Source organism: Aristolochia californica, unplaced genomic scaffold, assembly GCF_029961685.1.
Source record: "Aristolochia californica isolate CCGP_79_NKW_82.1479 unplaced genomic scaffold, dmAriCali1.0.hap1 SCAF_6, whole genome shotgun sequence".
In the NCBI taxonomy this organism is placed as follows: domain Eukaryota; kingdom Viridiplantae; phylum Streptophyta; class Magnoliopsida; order Piperales; family Aristolochiaceae; genus Aristolochia; species Aristolochia californica.
In genome coordinates, this window is record NW_027182257.1 from 1,717,607 (window position 1) to 1,736,795 (window position 19,189).

The 19,189-nt window shown below is 36.5% G+C and overlaps 3 protein-coding genes across 4 annotated transcripts; 2 read left to right on the top strand and 1 right to left on the bottom strand.

Annotated features, from left to right (window-relative positions):
- The first annotated feature begins 1,052 nt into the window (after positions 1-1,052).
- LOC137967193 (tubulin-folding cofactor D-like) lies at positions 1,053-12,603 on the top strand. The gene is made up of 17 exons (XM_068813673.1): positions 1,053-1,279; positions 1,479-2,026; positions 2,985-3,087; positions 3,232-3,414; positions 3,636-3,800; positions 4,202-4,318; positions 4,408-4,512; positions 8,606-8,776; positions 8,888-9,103; positions 9,389-9,587; positions 9,812-10,017; positions 10,176-10,397; positions 10,499-11,005; positions 11,091-11,360; positions 11,677-11,721; positions 11,917-12,102; positions 12,248-12,603. The coding sequence occupies exons 1-14, from the start codon at positions 1,055-1,057 to the stop codon at positions 11,190-11,192; spliced, it is 3,069 nt and encodes a 1,022-aa protein (XP_068669774.1). The 5' UTR covers positions 1,053-1,054; the 3' UTR covers positions 11,193-11,360; positions 11,677-11,721; positions 11,917-12,102; positions 12,248-12,603.
- On the top strand, positions 11,710-12,538 carry LOC137934277 (tubulin-folding cofactor D-like). The gene is made up of 3 exons (XM_068778558.1): positions 11,710-11,721; positions 11,917-12,102; positions 12,248-12,538. Exons 1-3 carry the CDS (start codon positions 11,710-11,712, stop codon positions 12,536-12,538), a joined length of 489 nt encoding a protein of 162 aa, XP_068634659.1.
- Positions 12,558-19,049, bottom strand: LOC137967194 (methionine aminopeptidase 1A-like). 2 transcript variants are annotated; one of them, XM_068813674.1, is made up of 17 exons: positions 18,974-19,049; positions 18,688-18,791; positions 18,137-18,187; positions 17,477-17,662; positions 17,151-17,226; positions 16,943-16,990; positions 16,781-16,825; positions 15,879-15,978; positions 15,518-15,569; positions 14,820-14,861; positions 14,454-14,515; positions 14,269-14,367; positions 14,098-14,171; positions 13,914-13,983; positions 13,553-13,618; positions 13,352-13,440; positions 12,558-12,952 (listed from the first exon to the last, which is right to left on the bottom strand). In XM_068813674.1, the coding sequence occupies exons 2-17, from the start codon at positions 18,759-18,761 to the stop codon at positions 12,875-12,877; spliced, it is 1,212 nt and encodes a 403-aa protein (XP_068669775.1). In that variant the 5' UTR covers positions 18,762-18,791; positions 18,974-19,049; the 3' UTR covers positions 12,558-12,874. The 2 variants fall into 2 exon arrangements, with proteins under 2 accessions (XP_068669775.1, XP_068669776.1); XM_068813675.1 differs by having other exon boundaries at positions 18,970-19,014.
- Positions 19,050-19,189: the final 140 nt, after the last annotated feature.

Below are 19,189 nucleotides of genomic sequence, written 5' to 3' on the forward strand. Positions count from 1 at the left end.
ATTAAATAAAAGAATTTTTTTATTTTTAATAAATTCTTCATACACTTTACATAAAATTACACTACAGGGAGTTAGTCCACGTAGAATGAATTCCCCCTGTATTTACCTAGTTCATAAAAAACATGGCGTTAGTGTAAAAAGACTTAAATTGAAGTGAGATTACACCATTTCATTCGCTCGGGCAAAAACAGGGAAAAATTATTTCCTACCTATTTTGCGAATCATCAGCTTTAAACCATTAGTTTTTCATTTTTGTGTTAATATATTATTAATTAATAATATGTAAAATATATATTATGTTATTGATAAATTAATATATTTATTTATTTATTATGTATTTTTTATTTTGTATTAAAATAGTGAGTTTTAATGTTAAACTATATCTTATGTTATTAAAAAATTATTTATTTATTTATTATATTCACTTATGTTATTTTTAACTTTTTTTTATTTTAAATAATTTATTCTACTCACACGTAATTAGTATATTAATTTATAATAAATTGTAACCATTGATTGGTTTAATTATCCAATTTTTATAATTAATTAAACCATTAGGTTTATTTATTATATTCTCTTGTGTTATTTTTTAATTTTTTTATTAATTTTATATAATTTATTCTAGTCACAAGTAATTATTATTTTAATTTATAATAAATTATAATCATTAAGTAACATAATATTTTTTTATTAATTAAAATATTAATATATTATAATACTACACATTAAATCACTTATAAATAATAACCACTTTTATTTTGTTAATTATATGTTTAGATATATATTCTATTTAAGTATATTATAAAAGATTACTCTGCTATTATCATATTTTTCATTTGGGGCACTAATACTAGAATCTGTTGTCCATCCCCTTTGAACTCGTCTAACACTCAAAAGTTAAATCAATTTATTTTACTTTATTAATTCAATTATTTCCTTCCGTTCAAGTTCTCGGTGGACTAAACCCCCTAAAATACAGAAAAATACATTTTTTTTGGAAAGCAGACGCAGCATTACGGCTCTGCCTCCGGTTCAAGGGGGAACGACGAAGTCTATGCATCCGTCACCCAACAACTCTTGTACTCAGGAAATCGCTAGGTCTACAATGGCGGAAGAAATCACAAAGGAAGTAAAGGACGAAGACGAACTTGAAACCAAAGAGCGAGTTCTCCAGAAACATTTCCTCCAAGAATGGAAGGTCGTCAAATCTATTCTTGACGACATCGTCGCCAATGGCGGCGTCACGGATCTGTCATCCGTGGGCAAGATCCGTTTCGTTGTAAGTGTAGTTTCCTTGCTTTGTCATCAATTACGTATTTCAGAATAGGTGTTTCTTCATGTGGACGGGTTTCTCAGTTGGGGCGTGGGTAATAGAGTTGATGAACTGATAAAAAGAATTGCTTGTTGGAAGGCCATGGTATTTGTTTATTGAAAGTGATTAGCTTTGATTTTCAGAATGCTCATTTGTTACTGTGCAGATGGATAAGTATCAGGAACAGGGCCAACTGATAGAGCCGTTCCTCGAGATAATGGTTGCTCCAATAATGCAGTTAATCCGCACCAAAACAATTGAACTGGGTGCTTCTGACGAAGTTCTCGAGATAATCAGGCCCTTGTGTATTATTATCTATTCACTGGTGACAGTCTGTGGCCACAAGACGGTTACTAAGTTCTTTCCGCATCAAGTTTCGGATTTGGAACTTGCCGTATCTCTGTTGGAGAAATGCCATGATACGACTGCTAAGACCTCGTTGCGGCAGGAAAGTACTGGAGAAATGGAGACGAAATGCGTTATACTTTTGTGGCTTTCCATACTCGTTTTGATTCCGTTCGATATCTCTTCTGTGGATACTAGTATTGCTACTGCTGGTTCCTATGATGGGGGGCTAGAACCGTCTCCATTGGTTGTGCGGTTACTAAGTTTCTGCAAGGATTACCTATCAAACGCAGGCCCCATGCGGAGAATGTCTGGGCTGTTGCTGTCGAGGCTTCTAACACGTCCGGACATGTCGAAGGCCTTTAGCAGGTTTCACTACTAGAAATGCGTACTTTTCATTCTCTTCTTTGTCATATTGCTTTCTGTTACAAGGTGTAATAGTGCAAACTACATAACTGGGTAATGATTTCGTTTCTCGTCTCGTGTAGAGGCTTCCACACTCAATCATATTTCAGCAGAACTACTGAATTTTTCCCTTTGCCTCCGTCCTCTTTCACTTGACACCTTTTCTTCACTGGTTAAATACTCAGTTGACAGAGAGCCATATGTGTTAGTTGCTCCTACCAATAGCAAAATATGATTAATTGAAGTAAACAGCTTCGTTATTTAATTTCATCTGGAAGCAAATAAGGTAATAGTAAAGCAAAGATGAAAAAGCTGATTCAGATACTATCAATGCAGTGGAAATGATCAAATCTTATCTTTGTCAATCTTAAGAATAAGCAACTTTAGGTGAATGCAGGGACTGCATGTTGGCCATAAGTCAATGATAATGCAAAGTTAAGTTCTTTGTTTGTTTGTGTTTTCTTTTTCTATTCTATATTATTGTTCAAATACTGCTTATGCTCTAGATGATTTTATTTATTTATGTAATCAAACACTGCAATCTGTAACCTTTAAAAGTACCTTCTTTTATTTTATATCATTAATGTCATAGGGCATGTCCATGGTGATGGATCACCCCATATTTTAGGTTGGATACCCTAAATATTTAAAATGTTGCCTTCTGTGGCCTGATAGAACAACAATGAGTTGTCTTGTACCTTGGCTCTTTTGAACCCTCTTAATGAATGCTTTTGCTCATAATTTTCGAAAAGAATTCTCACGATTCTAGTTTTGCATGTAGCATTCAGTTCAACAGTTATTTTGTTGAAACATTTCTTCCTTCCCTACATGATTGTTTATATGTGCAGTAGCTTTCATTAGAATTTAGGCATTCATTTTGATGTCTGAGCTTACATTTGGCCCCTTTTGGAATCTTCCTCAGCTTTATTGAATGGACACATGAAGTTCTATCTTCTGTAACAGATGATGTAGTGGACCACTTTCGACTTCTTGGTGTTGTGGAAGCATTGGCTGCAATTTATAAGGTTTGTTGCTATTTCAGTCCTGTTTTTGTACTGTTCAAGTTGAACATATTCGTCTGTTAGACTGGTTGAATAAATCTTATTATTTCTGTTACCTGTGCTTGTAGTATCTTGTCCTTAGGTAGCAGCTTTGTCTTTTTAATGCAGGTTGGAAGTCGAAACATTCTACTTGATGTGGTGCCCACTACTTGGAGTGATACCTCCACATTGATGAAATCTACCGTAGCAACTAGGAGTTCATTGCTTCGCAAATTTGTAGTGAAGTTAATCCAACGCATTGGGCTTACTTGCTTACCACATCGACCCCCCTCATGGCAATATGTGGTTAGGGTCAGTCTTCTAATTTATTTCACTTGTACATTTTTCTTCCAATTTTTGGTTGATTTCCCACCCTGTTTGCCCCTTTTTTTTTTATTCTCTAACCATATTAGCATCATGATCTTCTTAAACATGCATGCTTTTTTTTATATTCTTCATAATTCTATTTAAATAAATATTCTTCATAATTCATTTCATGTAACCAAATCTCGCTGAATTGTTTTATGATGTAGGGGAAGAACACCAGACTTGGAGAAAATATTTCATGCAACAGCAGTCAAGATGACAACACCCCAAATGATCTAGAAATTGCAAAATTCAAGGAAGAAGAAGATATGGACATCCCTGAAATCATTGAGGAAATAATTGAGCTTCTCTTGTCTAGTTTGAGAGATAGGGTATGAGTATGATTATGTTGCTCTGAATTTTCTTTTGAAGGAGTTGCTTGTAGGCCTGTGTCTCTCTCGCTCTCCCTCTTTTTCTCTCTGTGTTTATATAGTAGCTGTCAACACCCAGAGTATATGGGGTTAGATGGGTCTATGCTGTTCATGGCTGTAGTTTCTGTAAGGCAGAAATATGCAGTTTTTGAACAAAACACGTTCGCTCAAATGTTCCCATAATTACATGCAGTAAGCTCCATATACCATCTTGGTTTTGAGCAAACAATATAAAAGTCATAAATACTCACGGTTGTCGAGTAAAGCAGTGATGTAGATATAACTTTTTAAATGAATGTTCTAGACTTATTTGGCCTTTTATTTTTAACTTTACATTCAAATAACTTTATTTGACAGCACAGGACACAGTTGTACGATGGTCAGCAGCAAAAGGTGTAGGACGCATCACAGCACGTTTAACATCATCCCTTGCTGATGAAGTCTTGTCTTCCATTTTGGAACTTTACTCACCAGGCGAGGTTTGATGCAGCTACCCATGACAACCATTTACTACCTTATTTTTGGTATCAATAGTCAATGCAGCTGGACACATATCATGGTTTTACAGGGTGATGGCTCATGGCATGGAGCTTGCTTAGCTTTAGCTGAGCTGGCTCGTCGGGGATTGCTTTTACCTTCTAGTCTTCCAAATGTTGTTCCTGTCATTATAAAGGTAAGGGTGCCTTTTTCCCTAGAGACTGGGATTTGACCTCAAAAAGTAATAAAAAGTATTGTGTTCACTGAATTTCTATCAATATTTCCCGCTATTTAACAGTCTTTTTTCCACCATCTTTGTTATTTGGTTTTCACTTGTAATACCTGATAGGTATAACCAAAGGAACTGCTTTTGCTCAAGTTTTTCTTTTCTTTTATCATTTAGGACAGCATATCCAATTTTCCTGGTTATATTTGAAAAGAGTAAGGAGAGAGAGATGGAGAGATGGAGAGAGAGAATGAGAGAGAGAGAGTGGAGAAGAAAGAGCTCCAAGAATAGAGCTGTGTTGGGGTTCGTGCACGACCGCCAACCTATTTATTAAAGAGTTTTGAGTAGAATTACAAATATACCCTCACTTAAGTGAAACTCTAATCACCTTATATCTCCCATTCTACATGTTCTATATACATGAAAATTGAACTATATACATAATTCAACATAAGGAACAAGATCACATCAAGACACATGAATAAAGATAAAGGGAAATGACCAAAATGCTACACTCCCCCTCAAGTTGAAGTGTATGTATCAAAGAGTCCCAACTTGCCCCAGAAGTTAAAAAATTCACGCTTCCCCAGCGCTTTAGTGAAGACATCACCGAGTGATTACCAGACCAAACATATGGGGTTGTCACCTCCTTCTTCATCACTGTCTCCCGAATGCAATGACAATCTACCTTATGTAATTCATTATCTCATGAAACACCGGATTGCTAGCAATAAAGATTGTTGCCTGGTTATTACAATTCATAGTCATAGGATCCTTTTGATAGAAGCCTAAATCCTGGGCAACAAATTTCACCCACATTAACTCACTTACAGTGTGGGTCATTGTTCTGTATTCAACTTTTGCACTATACTGAGCAACCACATTCTGTTTCTTACTCTTCCAGTTGATTAAGTTTCTTCCCAGAAATACACAGTACCCAATAGTTGATTTTCGGTCAAGCTTGGAGCCTGCATAATCAACGTTAGAGAAAACCAATCCTCAAATGATCATTAGGTCTAAAGAGAAGACCTTTTCCTAGTGCTGCTTTCAAATATCTTAAAATTCTCTGTCTAGCCTCTAGATGAATTTTATGCGGATGCTCCATGAACTAATTGCAAATGAGATATTTGGTCTAGTAATTGTAGCATATATGAGTTTGTCTACTAATCTCTGATACATTGTTTTATCTTTAAATTCTGGATTTTGATCATCATGGAGATCATATCCTACCTCCATAGGTGTATCAGTTGATTTAGCTCTCAAAAGTCCATACTCTTGAAGCATGTTAGTGACATAATTCCACTAGGTCGAATCAGCTCCCTTGTTTCTTGCAACTTCAATAGCCAAAAAATATTTTAGTTGACCCAAATCTTTAGTCTAAAAGTGATTAGCCAAGTGTGATTTTAATTTCTTCAATGCCTTATATCTCCTTGATAAGATGATATCATCTATGTACACCAATAAGACAATAATCCCATATGATCTCTTCATAATAAACAATAAATGATCACAATGACTTCTAAGAAATCCAAGTACATCTACTAAAATCATCCATGAACAAAATAGAATACCTATGACCGAATTGACTAGTCATAGGACAAGGATTCCAGACATCTGAGTGGACAAACTCAAATATTTTAGTTGCCTGATGAGATGAAACTGGAAAAGAACTATGGTGATGCTTGCCTAGTTGACATGACTCGCATTGAAAAGTAATGCTGGAAGGAAGTTTTGGAACTACTTGAATCAGTTTTGTAGTTGACGGATGACTTAGTCTATGATGCCACTGTAGAAGTGAGTCAGTTGTGTGTAGCGCATGTAGTGTTATCTTGTTTGTGGCCATCCAAATAATACAATCCCCTTCTCTTACGAGCGGAACCAATCATCTTTCTCGTCATGAGATCTTGAAAAACTCAATGAGTAGGGTATAAGGTTAAAGAGCAATTCATGGACTTAGCAACTTGACCGATGGACAACAAATTCAAATGAAATTTGGGAAATGTAGATTGAGGTGAAAGAAAAGAAGTAGACGTGACATTTCCCACTCTTTGTATTAGTGAAATTGATCCATCAACAAGATTAACATGCTTAACAAGGAGAGACTCTTTTAAGTCAGAAAATAAGGAAGACATACCTAACATGTGTTTTGTAGCTCCGGAATCAAGTACCCAAGATAGGGAATGAGACAAAGTAAAAACAAACATACCTGTGAGAGGAGTAGTATAAGCCAAGGATGCAAAAGGAATGGAGAGTTGTGCCATATGCTATGAAATCTGTTGCTGCTGCTGAATTTATTGCTACAATTCATCTGTGGCACCAGCTGAGACAGGTGTTGTAATTTCGGGCACAGGGACAATACCCTTGTGTGTAGTAGCGTGTGCCCATGCAGGCTTCCCAAACATTATCCAACATCTGTCCGAGTAATGATTAGTGTGTTCACAATTAACACACTTTCTTTTAGATTTGCCATCCACTCGGCCTCGGCCCTACCATGAACCATCTCTACCTCTGCCTTTGCCAGTCCCTGTGCATTCCCTGGATGACTCAATGGAACCAGATGCTGCAACTGATGTATTAAGGGTAGTGGTTTCACCCACTTTAGCATCTTTCCCTACTTTAGACACAATTGTCTTTTCAACTCTCATTACCCTATTAAAGATAGTAGGGAAGTTAGGTATTTCATAATAGGCTAGGACTTGTGCCTTTATATTATCAAATTCAGCACCCAAACCATCAAGGAATTTCGCCAGTAGGAGCTGACTTTGTTGATTCATGAGTTCCTATTCATTTGTAGTAAATGGATGATAAACATCGATTTCTTGCCAAATACTAAAAAAAAAAACTATAGTATTCCGTCATTGTCTTGTTACCTCGCTTCAAACCGAAGAAGTCTGTATATAATTCATATACCTTGGAAGATTGCTCTCTTGAGCATATAAAGCTTCTAGAGATAACCACAGTTTTGGCAGTTTTAAAATTCATAACCTGACTCTTAAGAGAAGAGTACATGCTATTGACAATCCAAGTTATTACTTGGCTGTCTTCTGCTTCCCAATCATCATCTTGAGGGATAGGAGGATTATCCCTAATAAATTTCAGTTTCTTCCTGCCTTTTAAATATGTTCAAACAAACTTGGACCAAGTAAGATAATTATAACCATTCAATTTTTCTGAAATGACCATTTCAAAAAAAAAATAAAAAAATTCTGAAGTGATAGTGATAATATTTTTCCCATCAGAACTATAAGTTTCTTTAGACAGAGTGTAAATTTCACCAGAATCAGCCATAACGAGTATATAGAAACACCAAATAGTTCAAATAAACCTTCTACTAAATTCAATATGATCTGCTTAGGTGGTCCCACCACATGGAAGTAGGGTTAGGGCAGTTACTATGATGTGTGCAGATAAAAAAATACCAGAATTCCTGATCAAATAGTGCAAAAGATCATCAAATAGGACGGACATCAGCAGATGCTGAGGATGATGCCAGCTCAGGTAAGTTGGGAGTTGGCGTATTTCTCAAGATCAGCATAAAAAACCCTTTTGGGATGAAAATGATTTATTAAGATCTGTTCTAGTAAAACAACAAAACTAGTAACCCTAAGGTTATGGCAAAGAGAAAAAAAGAAAGCCAGAAAACCTGAAAAAGATCATTTTTTTATGTAGACGTCTGCTTCAAAGAGATGAAAATGATTTATTGCTATGATACCATGAAAAAAGTAAGAAGACGAAGGGAGAGAATGAGAGAGAGAGAGAGAGTGGAGAAGAAAGCTGCATTGGGGGTCGTGCACGACACCCGACCTATTTATTAAAGAAATTTGAGTAGAATTAGAAATATACCCTCACTTAAGTGAAACCCTAATCTCCTTATATCTCCCATTTGAAAATTTGAACCATAGACATAATTCAATATAAGGAACAATATTACATCAAGACATATGAATAAAGATAAAGGGAAATGACCAAAATACCATTGTACTTTTTTTCAACGATATATTTTATTTATGAAGATCATTTTATAAGTTAGACCTGTTATTTACTGTCAATTCATTTTCCTTAGGCGCTTCATTATGATGTTCGAAGGGGCCCACATAGTGTTGGGTCCCATGTACGTGATGCTGCAGCATATGTATGTTGGGCATTTGGTCGGGCATATTCGCATTCAGATATGAAAAGTGTCTTGGAACAGCTTGTGCCACATCTTCTGACAGTTGCATGTTATGACCGGGAGGTTCTAATTTCCTCTTACACTACCAACTTTTACTCTTTATTTAGCTTAGAGATGTATTTAGTTAAAATTTTCTTAATTAAGCTCAATGAAAATAAAAACCATATTTTGCAGGTTAACTGTAGGAGAGCTGCAGCAGCTGCTTTTCAAGAGAATGTAGGAAGACAGGGGAACTTTCCACATGGGATTGACATAGTGAATACTGCAGATTATTTTTCCCTCTCCTCCCGAGTGAACTCATATATTAATGTTGCTGTTGCCATTGCACAGTACAAAGTGTTTCTTCGTCCTTTTGTGGAAGTTCTGGTGTCCAATAAAATTTGCCACTGGGTATGACAATTCTATATATGGTGCAATTGTATCATTATTTTTCTGTCAGCTGGCATTTGTCTTGGATATTGTCTGACATCTGGACCTATGGCACCTTGATAGTTTCTCATATTTGTGGATCTATACAATTAAATAGTTTAAGGAAAATGTTCAAAATGCACTCTCAATGGTACACGATGTTCCATGGCTTGAAATGACTGTTAAATTAACTTGTCCAGGTTGAGGCTTAGCTACTTTTTCCTGCTCTTCTGTGCTGGTCTTACTAACTAATCCTTAATGACCTAGGACCAAGGCTTGAGAGAGCTGGCTGCGCAGGCTATTTCTGCTCTTGCAAATTATGATGTTGAGTACTTTGCTGATGCTGTTCTCGAGAGATTAGTTCCGTGCACCCTCTCTTCTGATTTATGCATGCGTCATGGGGCTACCCTTGCTGCAGGGGAACTCGTTTTGGCTCTCCATAAATGTGGCCATATCTTATCTATAGGTTGGTAATATCTGTTACTGTTTTATGACATACCCTTGGTTTGGGATGAAAAATAATAGTAGTTGGATACTGTAATCTAATCTTTTGATTACATTCTCCATCATTTCTAGTTATTTCATCAGTAACTAGATTTTTTAAGATAGTGTCGTTCTCTTTGTGCAAAAACAAAAAAAGGAAAAATATTTGCTAAATTTAATTTTTAAAATTGTTTTTCACCCCCCCAGAAAAGCAGAGATCTGTTGCCGGAATAGTTCCAGCTATTGAGAAGGCTAGACTTTATCGTGGGAAGGGTGGAGAGATCATGCGTTCGTGTGTGTCACGGCTTGTTGAATGCACAGCTATTGTTCAGATCCCCTTGCCAATTAGGATTAGAAAAAGTTTGCTTGATACCCTTACTGAGAACCTAAGGCATCCCAATGCACAGATACAGGTACTCACTTCTTCTGTATTTCACTTCTTGAAATAGTTCTCATACTTAAAAAGAAAAAAGGATGAATCTCATAATGCAACTATACTAATGTACTTCTAGTATTAGATGGATGTCTTATAAAAGTCTATCATAATTGAACCCCTTCTGTTGACATACAGGTTTCTGCTGTTGAAGCACTAAAACACTTTGTCCCATCCTACCTTTCTGCAACAAATGGAACAGGGAATGATATAATACATAAGTATCTAGAACTCTTGGGTGACCCTAATGTGGCTGCAAGGCGTGGAGCAGCACTGGCTCTTGGTGTTTTGCCTTTTGATTTTCTTGAAAGGAAATGGGAGGAAGTGATGAAAATGCTATGTAACTCTTGCTTAATTTCGGTATATATTAGTTTCATGGTTTTAGCATCAGTCGTTCCATTTCATGAAGTACTGTAAATCTTTGTACTGCAGATTTAGTGTATTAACAATCTACACTGCAGGATGATCCCAATGATCAAGATGCTGAAGCACGTGTTAATGCCGTTCGAGGTCTTGTATCTGTTTGTGAAACATTAGCTGGGGCAAGTGTTAATTCCGGTCTTATAAATATGGATGCCAAATCTCTATACCAGCTTATTAAAAATGAAGTTATGCCTACTTTGTTAAAAGCTCTTGATGATTACTCTGTGGACAACAGAGGGGATGTGGGCTCATGGGTGCGTGAGGTTGCTATGGATGGGCTTGAAAGATGTACATATATCCTGTGTAATGAAGAATCTCTCAGGCTAGAAACAGATGGGACTTTTGCTCTGTTTGATGAAACTCTAGTCACCAATGTGATTGGAGGTATTTTGAAACAAGCTGTGGAAAAGATCGATAAACTACGAGACATGGCTGGGAAGATTCTTCAAAGATTACTTTACAACCCTAAGTATTTTGTTCCATTCATAATTGAGGAGGAAAAGCTGGAAGTGATGGTTCCAAATGATGCAAATTTAGAGTGGGGTGTAAGTATATCATAACCAGTCATGTCTGACACACGTTTAGTATAAACTATCTGATGTGGTTTATCATTCCAATTTATTTTCGCAGGTTCCTAGTTTCTCTTATCCACGGCTTGTGAAAGTACTTGAGTTTGCTTGTTATAGCAAATCACTGCTTTCTGGGCTAGTCATCTCAATTGGTGGACTGTAAGAATCCTTGAGAAAGGCATCACTTGCAGCTCTTTTAGACTTCCTGCAAGTTTCAGAACCTGATAATAATGATAAAAGAATTGCAAGAGAACATTTGTTGAGTAACGACTTCCTTTGGGTACTCCGCCAGTATGAAAAATGTGATAGAGTTGTTATACCCACTTTGAAGGTGTGGAAACTTTCCTTCCAGCATAATTCATGCCAATTGCTTTTTCGAGTTTGCTTCTCTATTACCCTCAGTTTCATTCTCGATTTAATTGTTATGTTGTAGCTAAAGAAGATTCTGAAACCATAATCATTTCATTGGCATATATGTATTCTATTGAGTACTCGGAGTTTTAAATGATTCTTCTTGCCATCTGTGCATGAATGAGTTCAACAATCTGGCATGCATCAGTACTTCCATTTCTTCTGATGATTGGTGATTTGCTTTTTGAAAACTCTTATTAATGTATTTCTTTTTTCTATTTTTTATTTTTTTCCAGACCATTGAGATTCTTCTTAGCAAAAAAGTATTCATGAGCCTGGAGGTCAGTTCATGTTTTATACACTTTTCATTATGTTGTTGATTTGCTTCTCAGTAAAAATGAGCATTGCAAAAGTGGATGGATAGTAACGAACTGGGAAAACTGAAAGAGCAACTGAGAAGCATGCTCAAATGATCTCTGTCATTGCTTTTATTGACTTGCAATCACATATGTCGCTTCAACTGTGTCATCCAACAGATTCGTACTCACGACTTCGCTGCTGGTATATTGGCTTCGCTGGCAATTGAGTTGAAGGGATCAAGGGAATTCTCTAAGTTGCACTCTGGTATTTCTATTCTTGGATACCTGACATCAGTCCAAGACCCCATCAATTCACAGGCTTTTTCACAGCTTCTGTATTTTCTAGGCCACCGCTACCCAAAGGTACATGGTCAAAAGTGGTTCCGTGGAACCTCATGCCTTTTTATTTAGTATTGGATCTTTCCTAATTTTATCTTTTCTTTGTTATTTAAGCTATTTACTCTCCTCAATCATGTTGATGTAAAACTACTTCTATCTTGTTGCTCAGATACGGAAGGTGGCAGCTGATCAAGTCTACCTTGTCCTCCTCCAAAATGCCAAGCTTGTTGCTAATGATAGAATTGACCAATCACTTGAGATACTCTCGGAAACTTGCTGGGACGGTGACATAGAAGAAGCAAAAGTGCAAAGGCTACAGTTACGTCAGATGGCTGGTCTGGAGACCAGAGTCCTTGGCAAAGTGAACAGCTCTGAACCAGACAAAAGAGGTGCTGGAAAGAGAGCGAGTGCTGATGAAAACGAGTCCTACGCTGCATTAGTTGGTTCCACTGGCTTTTGATATTCTCGAAGCAGATTGGAAAATATTGTTTTTCTGCTTGCATACCAGTCAGATTCTTATCCTTTCATGTGAAAAACAGTTTATACAATTGCACATAATGTTAAGAGTAAATGTTATTTGACTTACAAATACGAGAATGTGAATGAATGTAGCTGAATAATCCGATCCTGTTACTGTCTTCACTAATATAAATAGGTAAGAGATTAAGAGGCAGCCACATCCTCTCCACTGCTAAGGTTGTAACATCCAAGAAATTGCATCCAAGAATCTAAGCACTCAATTATCAAGTCAATCGGCCAAAAGATTCGGTGCAAACGAAAATATTCTTGAAGATGATCATGGGCTTAACCAAGGGAATATCTTAGGTGAAGTGGGTAGGCGAGCAGTGAGCACCTCAACTCCACTTTCTGTCACCTGCAATAGAGTGGTTGATGACTAATTAAGATTTTGAGAGAGGAAGAATACAAACTACCCACAAGTAGAGAGATCATAAGCTGTGCAATAGTGTTTTACATTATTAACAAGCTATGGAAATACCAGAAGGTGAAGCCATCAGTCAACTTAAGGACTATGGATGACAATAGCTCCATTTGTTAATAATGTTCCTTTTTTATTTCTGATTCATGATGTCAGTCCAAAAACTCAAGCTTCTTGCCCAAGTTAAACTTGTCTCCTTTCAATACATATGACTTCCATCATTTGCCTATACAAGCATTGCATCACTTCGACTTCTACTAAAATATAAAAAGATCATGGCATGCATAGAACATTGAGAGAGAATCTGGTCAAAATAATGTGAAAAAAAAGCTTTACCAACAGAGTATGCTCAAAATGAGCACTGCGCTTGCCATCCGCAGTTACATCAGTCCATCCATCAGGCCACATTCGATCATGCCAAACTCCTAGAAAAAAGTTCTCTTCAGGATATACATCGTGATAGGGAAGTCATTAATGCAAAAATTAGCTAGCAACAACATAAAGAAAAGGAATTCCATTACTGCAAACTAATAGAACCTGCATTAATCATTGGTTCAATTGTAAAAGTCTGTCCCGCTTTCATCACACCCACTGCTTTATTTCCTTTGACAAGTTAAGGAACATAAAGTACACTTGCAATATAATAAATGGCATGAGTATGAAAAGCGTCATGCTTCCATCAAATTTTTTTTAGACTTTTCACCTATATTCCAGTCTTACTTGAGTTGCATTTGTTTGTTATTTTATTGGGTTTTCTAGTATGCAAGTTGGGCCCTGAACTTTCACAAAGGATCTGTAAATTTGCCTTGTCATGAGAAAGTTCCAGAGCCACTGACCCAAGCTCCACTTGAGATCTGAAACCATGAACCAAAACAGAAAGAGCTTTCAGAAAGGATACTTGCATAATGAGGAATATTTGGAGCACAGTGAAACAGTTCACCAATGCCATGCCCACAGTAGGATTTCACCTGCATGCATGAGATCCACAGTGAGGATATTTCAGACAACTATCTGATGAAATAAGGGAGGATCTCTTATGTCACAGTAATTTTAATGTGTATGTCAAAAGACATTTAAGTTACCACAGATAATCCAGACATTGATGCATGCCGGCTAATCACTTCCCCAACTTCACGGAATCGGACACCTGGTTTAACTGCAAAAAGGAAAGAGTATATATCATTATGAACTGAAAGATTTATAAAGACCAGAACTTTTCAGAATAAAGATTGCTTATAGATTTCAACTAGTACCTATAGATATAGCTTTCTCTAAGCACTCATATGTACATCGAATCAGCTGCTGAGATGCTTCATCAACATTTCCCACAAAGTATGTCTCATTTAGATCACCTACAGATTTTGACTTACATAGTGAAACATAAACATCTCCATATACAAAATATGTTACAAAAGTTAGAGCCAGAAGTATTGCTCACCATGAACTCCTTTATAGCAGACAGTCACATCAACATTAACAATGTCACCATCTTCTAATCTCCTGCAACAACATAATGCCAGTTTAAAAATTGTCTATCACGATAACAGAGGGTAATCCATTAAAGGAGAAGCCAACATAATGAGCTAAAATGTCTATATTTAAAGAACATCAACAATAACAAAGTCCACATTAATGATGGCAAAAATTCTGAAAAGAGTTATGGATGCTAGGGGTGTGTTTGTATTGACTTCTGAATGTTAATTTTTTACTTTTCATAATGGATCATCATCCTTGTAAACTTATTTCTATTATGCTGGTTCCACCTTTTAAGCTAAAAGCAGAACTTAATTTGCTTAGTACATACCTAGCATCTGGAATTCCATGGCAGATTACCTCATTAACCGACCTGCAGAGAACAGAAACATGACTACAAGCTCCAGAAAAGGAAAATGAAGATAAATAACATAATTTTCTTTTAAACATGATATTAATGTTTAGCATGCCTTTAAAATACCCACAAGTTTGAGAACTTGGGCTGTAGCTCAGTAGTCTAATGGGGAGGGAGATGCGGTTGTAGATTGTGGTGGTTTGGGTGGGAGGGATTTTCTAGGGAGGCCTTGAGTTCATTGTAATGAATTGAAAAAGAAAAAAGAAAAAGCCCACAAGTTTGATGAATATTTTAAAGTTTACCTGGGGTTTCACGTATTTTAGCTAAATAAGGCTCTAAGTGACCGCACTCTGACAGGATAACACTTTTGGATTAACAAAGTGTGTGTTTTACCCTTGATTAGGAGTCTATATTTTTTAATAATAAAAATGCAATTTGAGAGGCAACATTTTTTGAATAAGAGAGACAAGGAGGCAGTAGAAAATTCCTCATTTTATTTTATATATCCATACAAACACATGAAGAGTAAAATGTTCATTTCTAAGTCATAACAACCTTCGGCTGATTGCCAGTTAGTGCAGGATCAAACCCTAGGCCATTTAAAAAATAATGAAATTTGTTTCCTATTTAGATAGGAAAAAGGCAACATAAAAATAAGATACATAAGTACCTACGTGCAGCAAGACTTTGGGAAGAAATGATAGTTCAGAGGAGAAGGATACCCGCCTGCAGAATGAATTTGTGATTCAAAGACCAAATGATTAGCCTGAACACAAAACAACAAAAGGATAAAAACAACACCAGTTTTGACAAAGACCAAGTCCCCAACAAATCATATAAAACAAGAAGCAGGGAAGTGTAACTAACTTTAAAAAAATACTCCAAACAAGACACACACAATTTGAAAATGATATTACCATGATCATAATAATTTTATTAAAGTTAGTACAGGGCAATGGGAGTGCTCAATCTTCTAATGAACAGGGTATGGAACCTACCTAATAAGTAAAAACTATTGTGCAGAAAATACCCTACCAGCAGCAATTGTGGCCTGATGGACAACCTCATCAATTTCATCAGTTGTCACTCCAGGATGAATCACACGAGCAGCAGCATCTAAAACCTCCCTTGCAATCTGAAGATCGATAGCTTTCAGGAAGAAAATTCCATATCCATTGAACAAACAAACCAGCAAAATCACAACCATATCTCCAGATAAGGTGGATCAACAGGAAAGAGCAGAATAACAGTCAGATCAGCTCCCTTTTGATTAATATTGAAGGGTAAGTACATGCTACTCATTTCACCATTTCTTGAAACTAGTTCATAAAGCCAGTAATAAATTTCTATGTAGTAGGGATGAGGCTCTTCATGATCATGAGATTATAAAGCAAGCTAATCAATGCTGAATATAAGTCTAATTTCCAGTTATTGTAGTGCATATGTGCTCAGACATGTTATTAATTTTCCTAAGGCAAAAAATTCACCCTTTAGATTGCATAGAAAAAAATTGTGCAAAATGAGATGTACAACACAAAAGTAAAAATAATAAAAACCAATTTTATGGAAAAGAAAGGTGAACATTATGGCAAAACCAAGTTAAAAGGGAAGTGTTAGAATCTTCGTGAAACCAATACGCTCAGTACTACCTAAGGCTTTAGAAATTGCATACTGATAACAGTTCAATAATGATAAAATTAATTACACCAACGCTTTAGAAACTACATACTGCTAACAGTTCCATAGAGGTAAAACTAATTACACAAGGGCTAACAGAACAAAGTAAAAAATTCAGTGGTATAACAATTGAGTATCAAATAACTTTAGCCAATGTAAATTACGTAATAAAGATTCACACTTGAACCTGGAAATTAAATAGAAAATAAAAAATGACACAAAGAAGTACCATTACATGAAGTCATTATACAACTACTTACTCGACATGTTTCTCTCATTCTTTCTATCTGATCTTTTGTTTTGATCTGCATAAATTGCCACAATAATTGAAATCAAAAGAAATCTCATCTCAGCAATAAGGTAATATAGAAAGGATGTTGCATTTGAAAGGCAATCAGAAGTTGTTCACAGCTGAAGCTTACCTCCGCAATATTTTGCAGGTCACTACTGGGTTCACTCTTTGGAATTCCCTGCAGCAGTTGAAAAATTGTTTACATTAAATGGTATGCATGAAGTGTCAATGAGCATGCACAATAAATAAGAGAGATCTTTGTGCTAGAAACAATGGTATGAAGAGAAAGCATTGAAAACAGGTAAAGAAGTAATAGAACTCAAGTAAATGCCGCTAACATCAGAGGCCCAATCAGGTTTCTCAATATTTGAAGGTACAGCACGTCGACTTGAAATTGGATAGGGCCTTAGCGGCCTGCACATGACAAATAAGAGATTCAAATAAGCACAAGTAGAACAGCAAGACACAAACAAGTTGGAAGGAAAAAGGAATACTGAATAAGCATCGCAGTACAAGCTACAGAGAACACAAAAGGTTGTCAATGTCCAAACACATATAATATGAAATCCACAAAATATAATTTCTAGCAACAGTGAATTGTAAGAAATTCAGTCAGACCTATTTAAAAGAGCATGCAGACAATAAATAACTGAAGGAAGAGTACCCAGTCCAATCAAAATGAGGGAGTTTTGATGCTCGAGCCTGGCCCTTCTTTAAGCAGTAAAGCCAACCGTTATTTAATGCTGCTAGAATTTGCTCATCTTGGGTACTTGCAACAAGTGCAGATAACTTTGACTTCACATGAACAGACTTATGAGAGCTCCATGATGCCTTGAAACAATCCTGAGTGCTGTAACGCCGAAATACATAATATACATAAAAACATGCAATTGCCAGTGCCTAAAATTTCAAACTGAGAAGAAACAAGACATTAGAAGTGATAAAACATACTAAAAGAATATTTTCTTTTATCTATTGTTGATGAACACATCTTCCCCTACAGCTTGTTCCGTGCACAATTAGCTGCATTACTTTTAAATCAGCATTTCTCAAATTTACTTACTCTTAATCTTACCTATATCTTAGGTATTGCTAGCAATCAAACCATGGTTTTTTATGACTCCAATAAGAACCTGTTTTTGAAGATTATCTGTATAAACAATTCTTGCAAGTTGCCTTCTTTTACTTACATCAAAATAGAAGACAAGAAAAGAGGTTCATCAATTAAGTTTCTATCCCTTAACACACACCAGTAAAAAGCTTAGATATGGTTAACCATCCCATGGCCGAACAGAGGAATCAAACACAGCAAATGATTACGAACCAGAAAGCAGAATCTTCCTTAGACAGCTTCAGCTCTATACACTTGGGACATCTGCATACGGGAGTAACAATAGATTTACAGGGGTAAGAATTTTTTTTGAAGAAGCATAAGTAAAAACTACTGCCAGAGAAGATAAGAGTCATACCAAACAAAATAAGAGTTATATTTGATAACTTTTACAGACTCATAACCTAGTAAAAAGTCGGGTAGATAACTGAATTTTAGGCTCCAAAGATTCATTTGTTCATGAAGTCACAAAAAGTTCCTACACCATAATTAAGTCAAAATGGTAATCTCTAAATGCGTAGAGAAAACCATGAACGCAATCAACTCCAACGATAACTAGCAGAGAACTCTGTGAAATGGATGCTCATTCTTCCAAATCACCAAAAGACGAATCATTTCAGATAAGTCTCAAACTGAATGTGAGCTTCACAGTATCGACTTCACCACTTAATGAAACTTTTCCGTTTCTGGGTAAACCAGAAAATGCAGCTACCGAAATACCAAGGCCAAATTAAGATAAAAGTCACAAGCATATAAGAACGTACTGAAGATGAGCTGGCTTGCCACAGCGTGCACACGATACAGTGGACTCCGCCGAAACATTTGAACTCCCATCCATTTGATACAAACTTCCCCGTTGTAAAGACCTCTACAGAAGACATAATGGTAAGCGGAAAAGATCAACCATTAGCTCGCAGGCGCGCAGTTGACATATCCAATCAACAAGGAACAATTTAACAGCTGTACGAGAAATTGAAACTTCATGCATGAAGAGGTGATATAGATTCGGGGGGAGGAAATAAAAATCGCAGGCGGCAGTTCCATACTTGCCTTGAATGGTGGAAGATGGAAGAGTTGAATTACGAGAGCCGAGCCCCACGGAGCACGCTGATACACAGAGAGAAGAGCGCAGAGGCGGACGCCTCTAATGAGGGTTTTACTTATGCCGGTCAGCCGTTGACCAGGTGAGGTTCTGACAATAGATGGGGCGCAGGCCCGTTTAGGCCCGATACGATTAATGTCTGGTTCGTCCTTTTATTTTAATAA

Excerpts from the sequence above, each read along its gene's own strand:
- LOC137967193 (XM_068813673.1), top strand. The coding sequence starts at position 1,055 with ATGCATCCGTCACCCAACAACTCTTGTACTCAGGAAATCGCTAGGTCT. Across the intron at positions 3,415-3,635 it reads CATGGCAATATGTGGTTAGG|GGGAAGAACACCAGACTTGG; the intron begins GTCAGTCTTCTA and ends TTTATGATGTAG. Across the intron at positions 4,319-4,407 it reads AACTTTACTCACCAGGCGAG|GGTGATGGCTCATGGCATGG; the intron begins GTTTGATGCAGC and ends ATGGTTTTACAG.
- LOC137934277 (XM_068778558.1), top strand. Across the intron at positions 12,103-12,247 it reads TAGGCCACCGCTACCCAAAG|ATACGGAAGGTGGCAGCTGA; the intron begins GTACATGGTCAA and ends CTTGTTGCTCAG.
- LOC137967194 (XM_068813674.1), bottom strand. The coding sequence starts at position 18,761 with ATGGATGGGAGTTCAAATGTTTCGGCGGAGTCCACTGTATCGTGTGCA. Across the intron at positions 16,826-16,942 it reads ACCTGCAAAATATTGCGGAG|ATCAAAACAAAAGATCAGAT; the intron begins GTAAGCTTCAGC and ends CAATTTATGCAG. Across the intron at positions 15,979-16,780 it reads GAATGAGAGAAACATGTCGA|ATTGCAAGGGAGGTTTTAGA; the intron begins GTAAGTAGTTGT and ends ATCGATCTTCAG.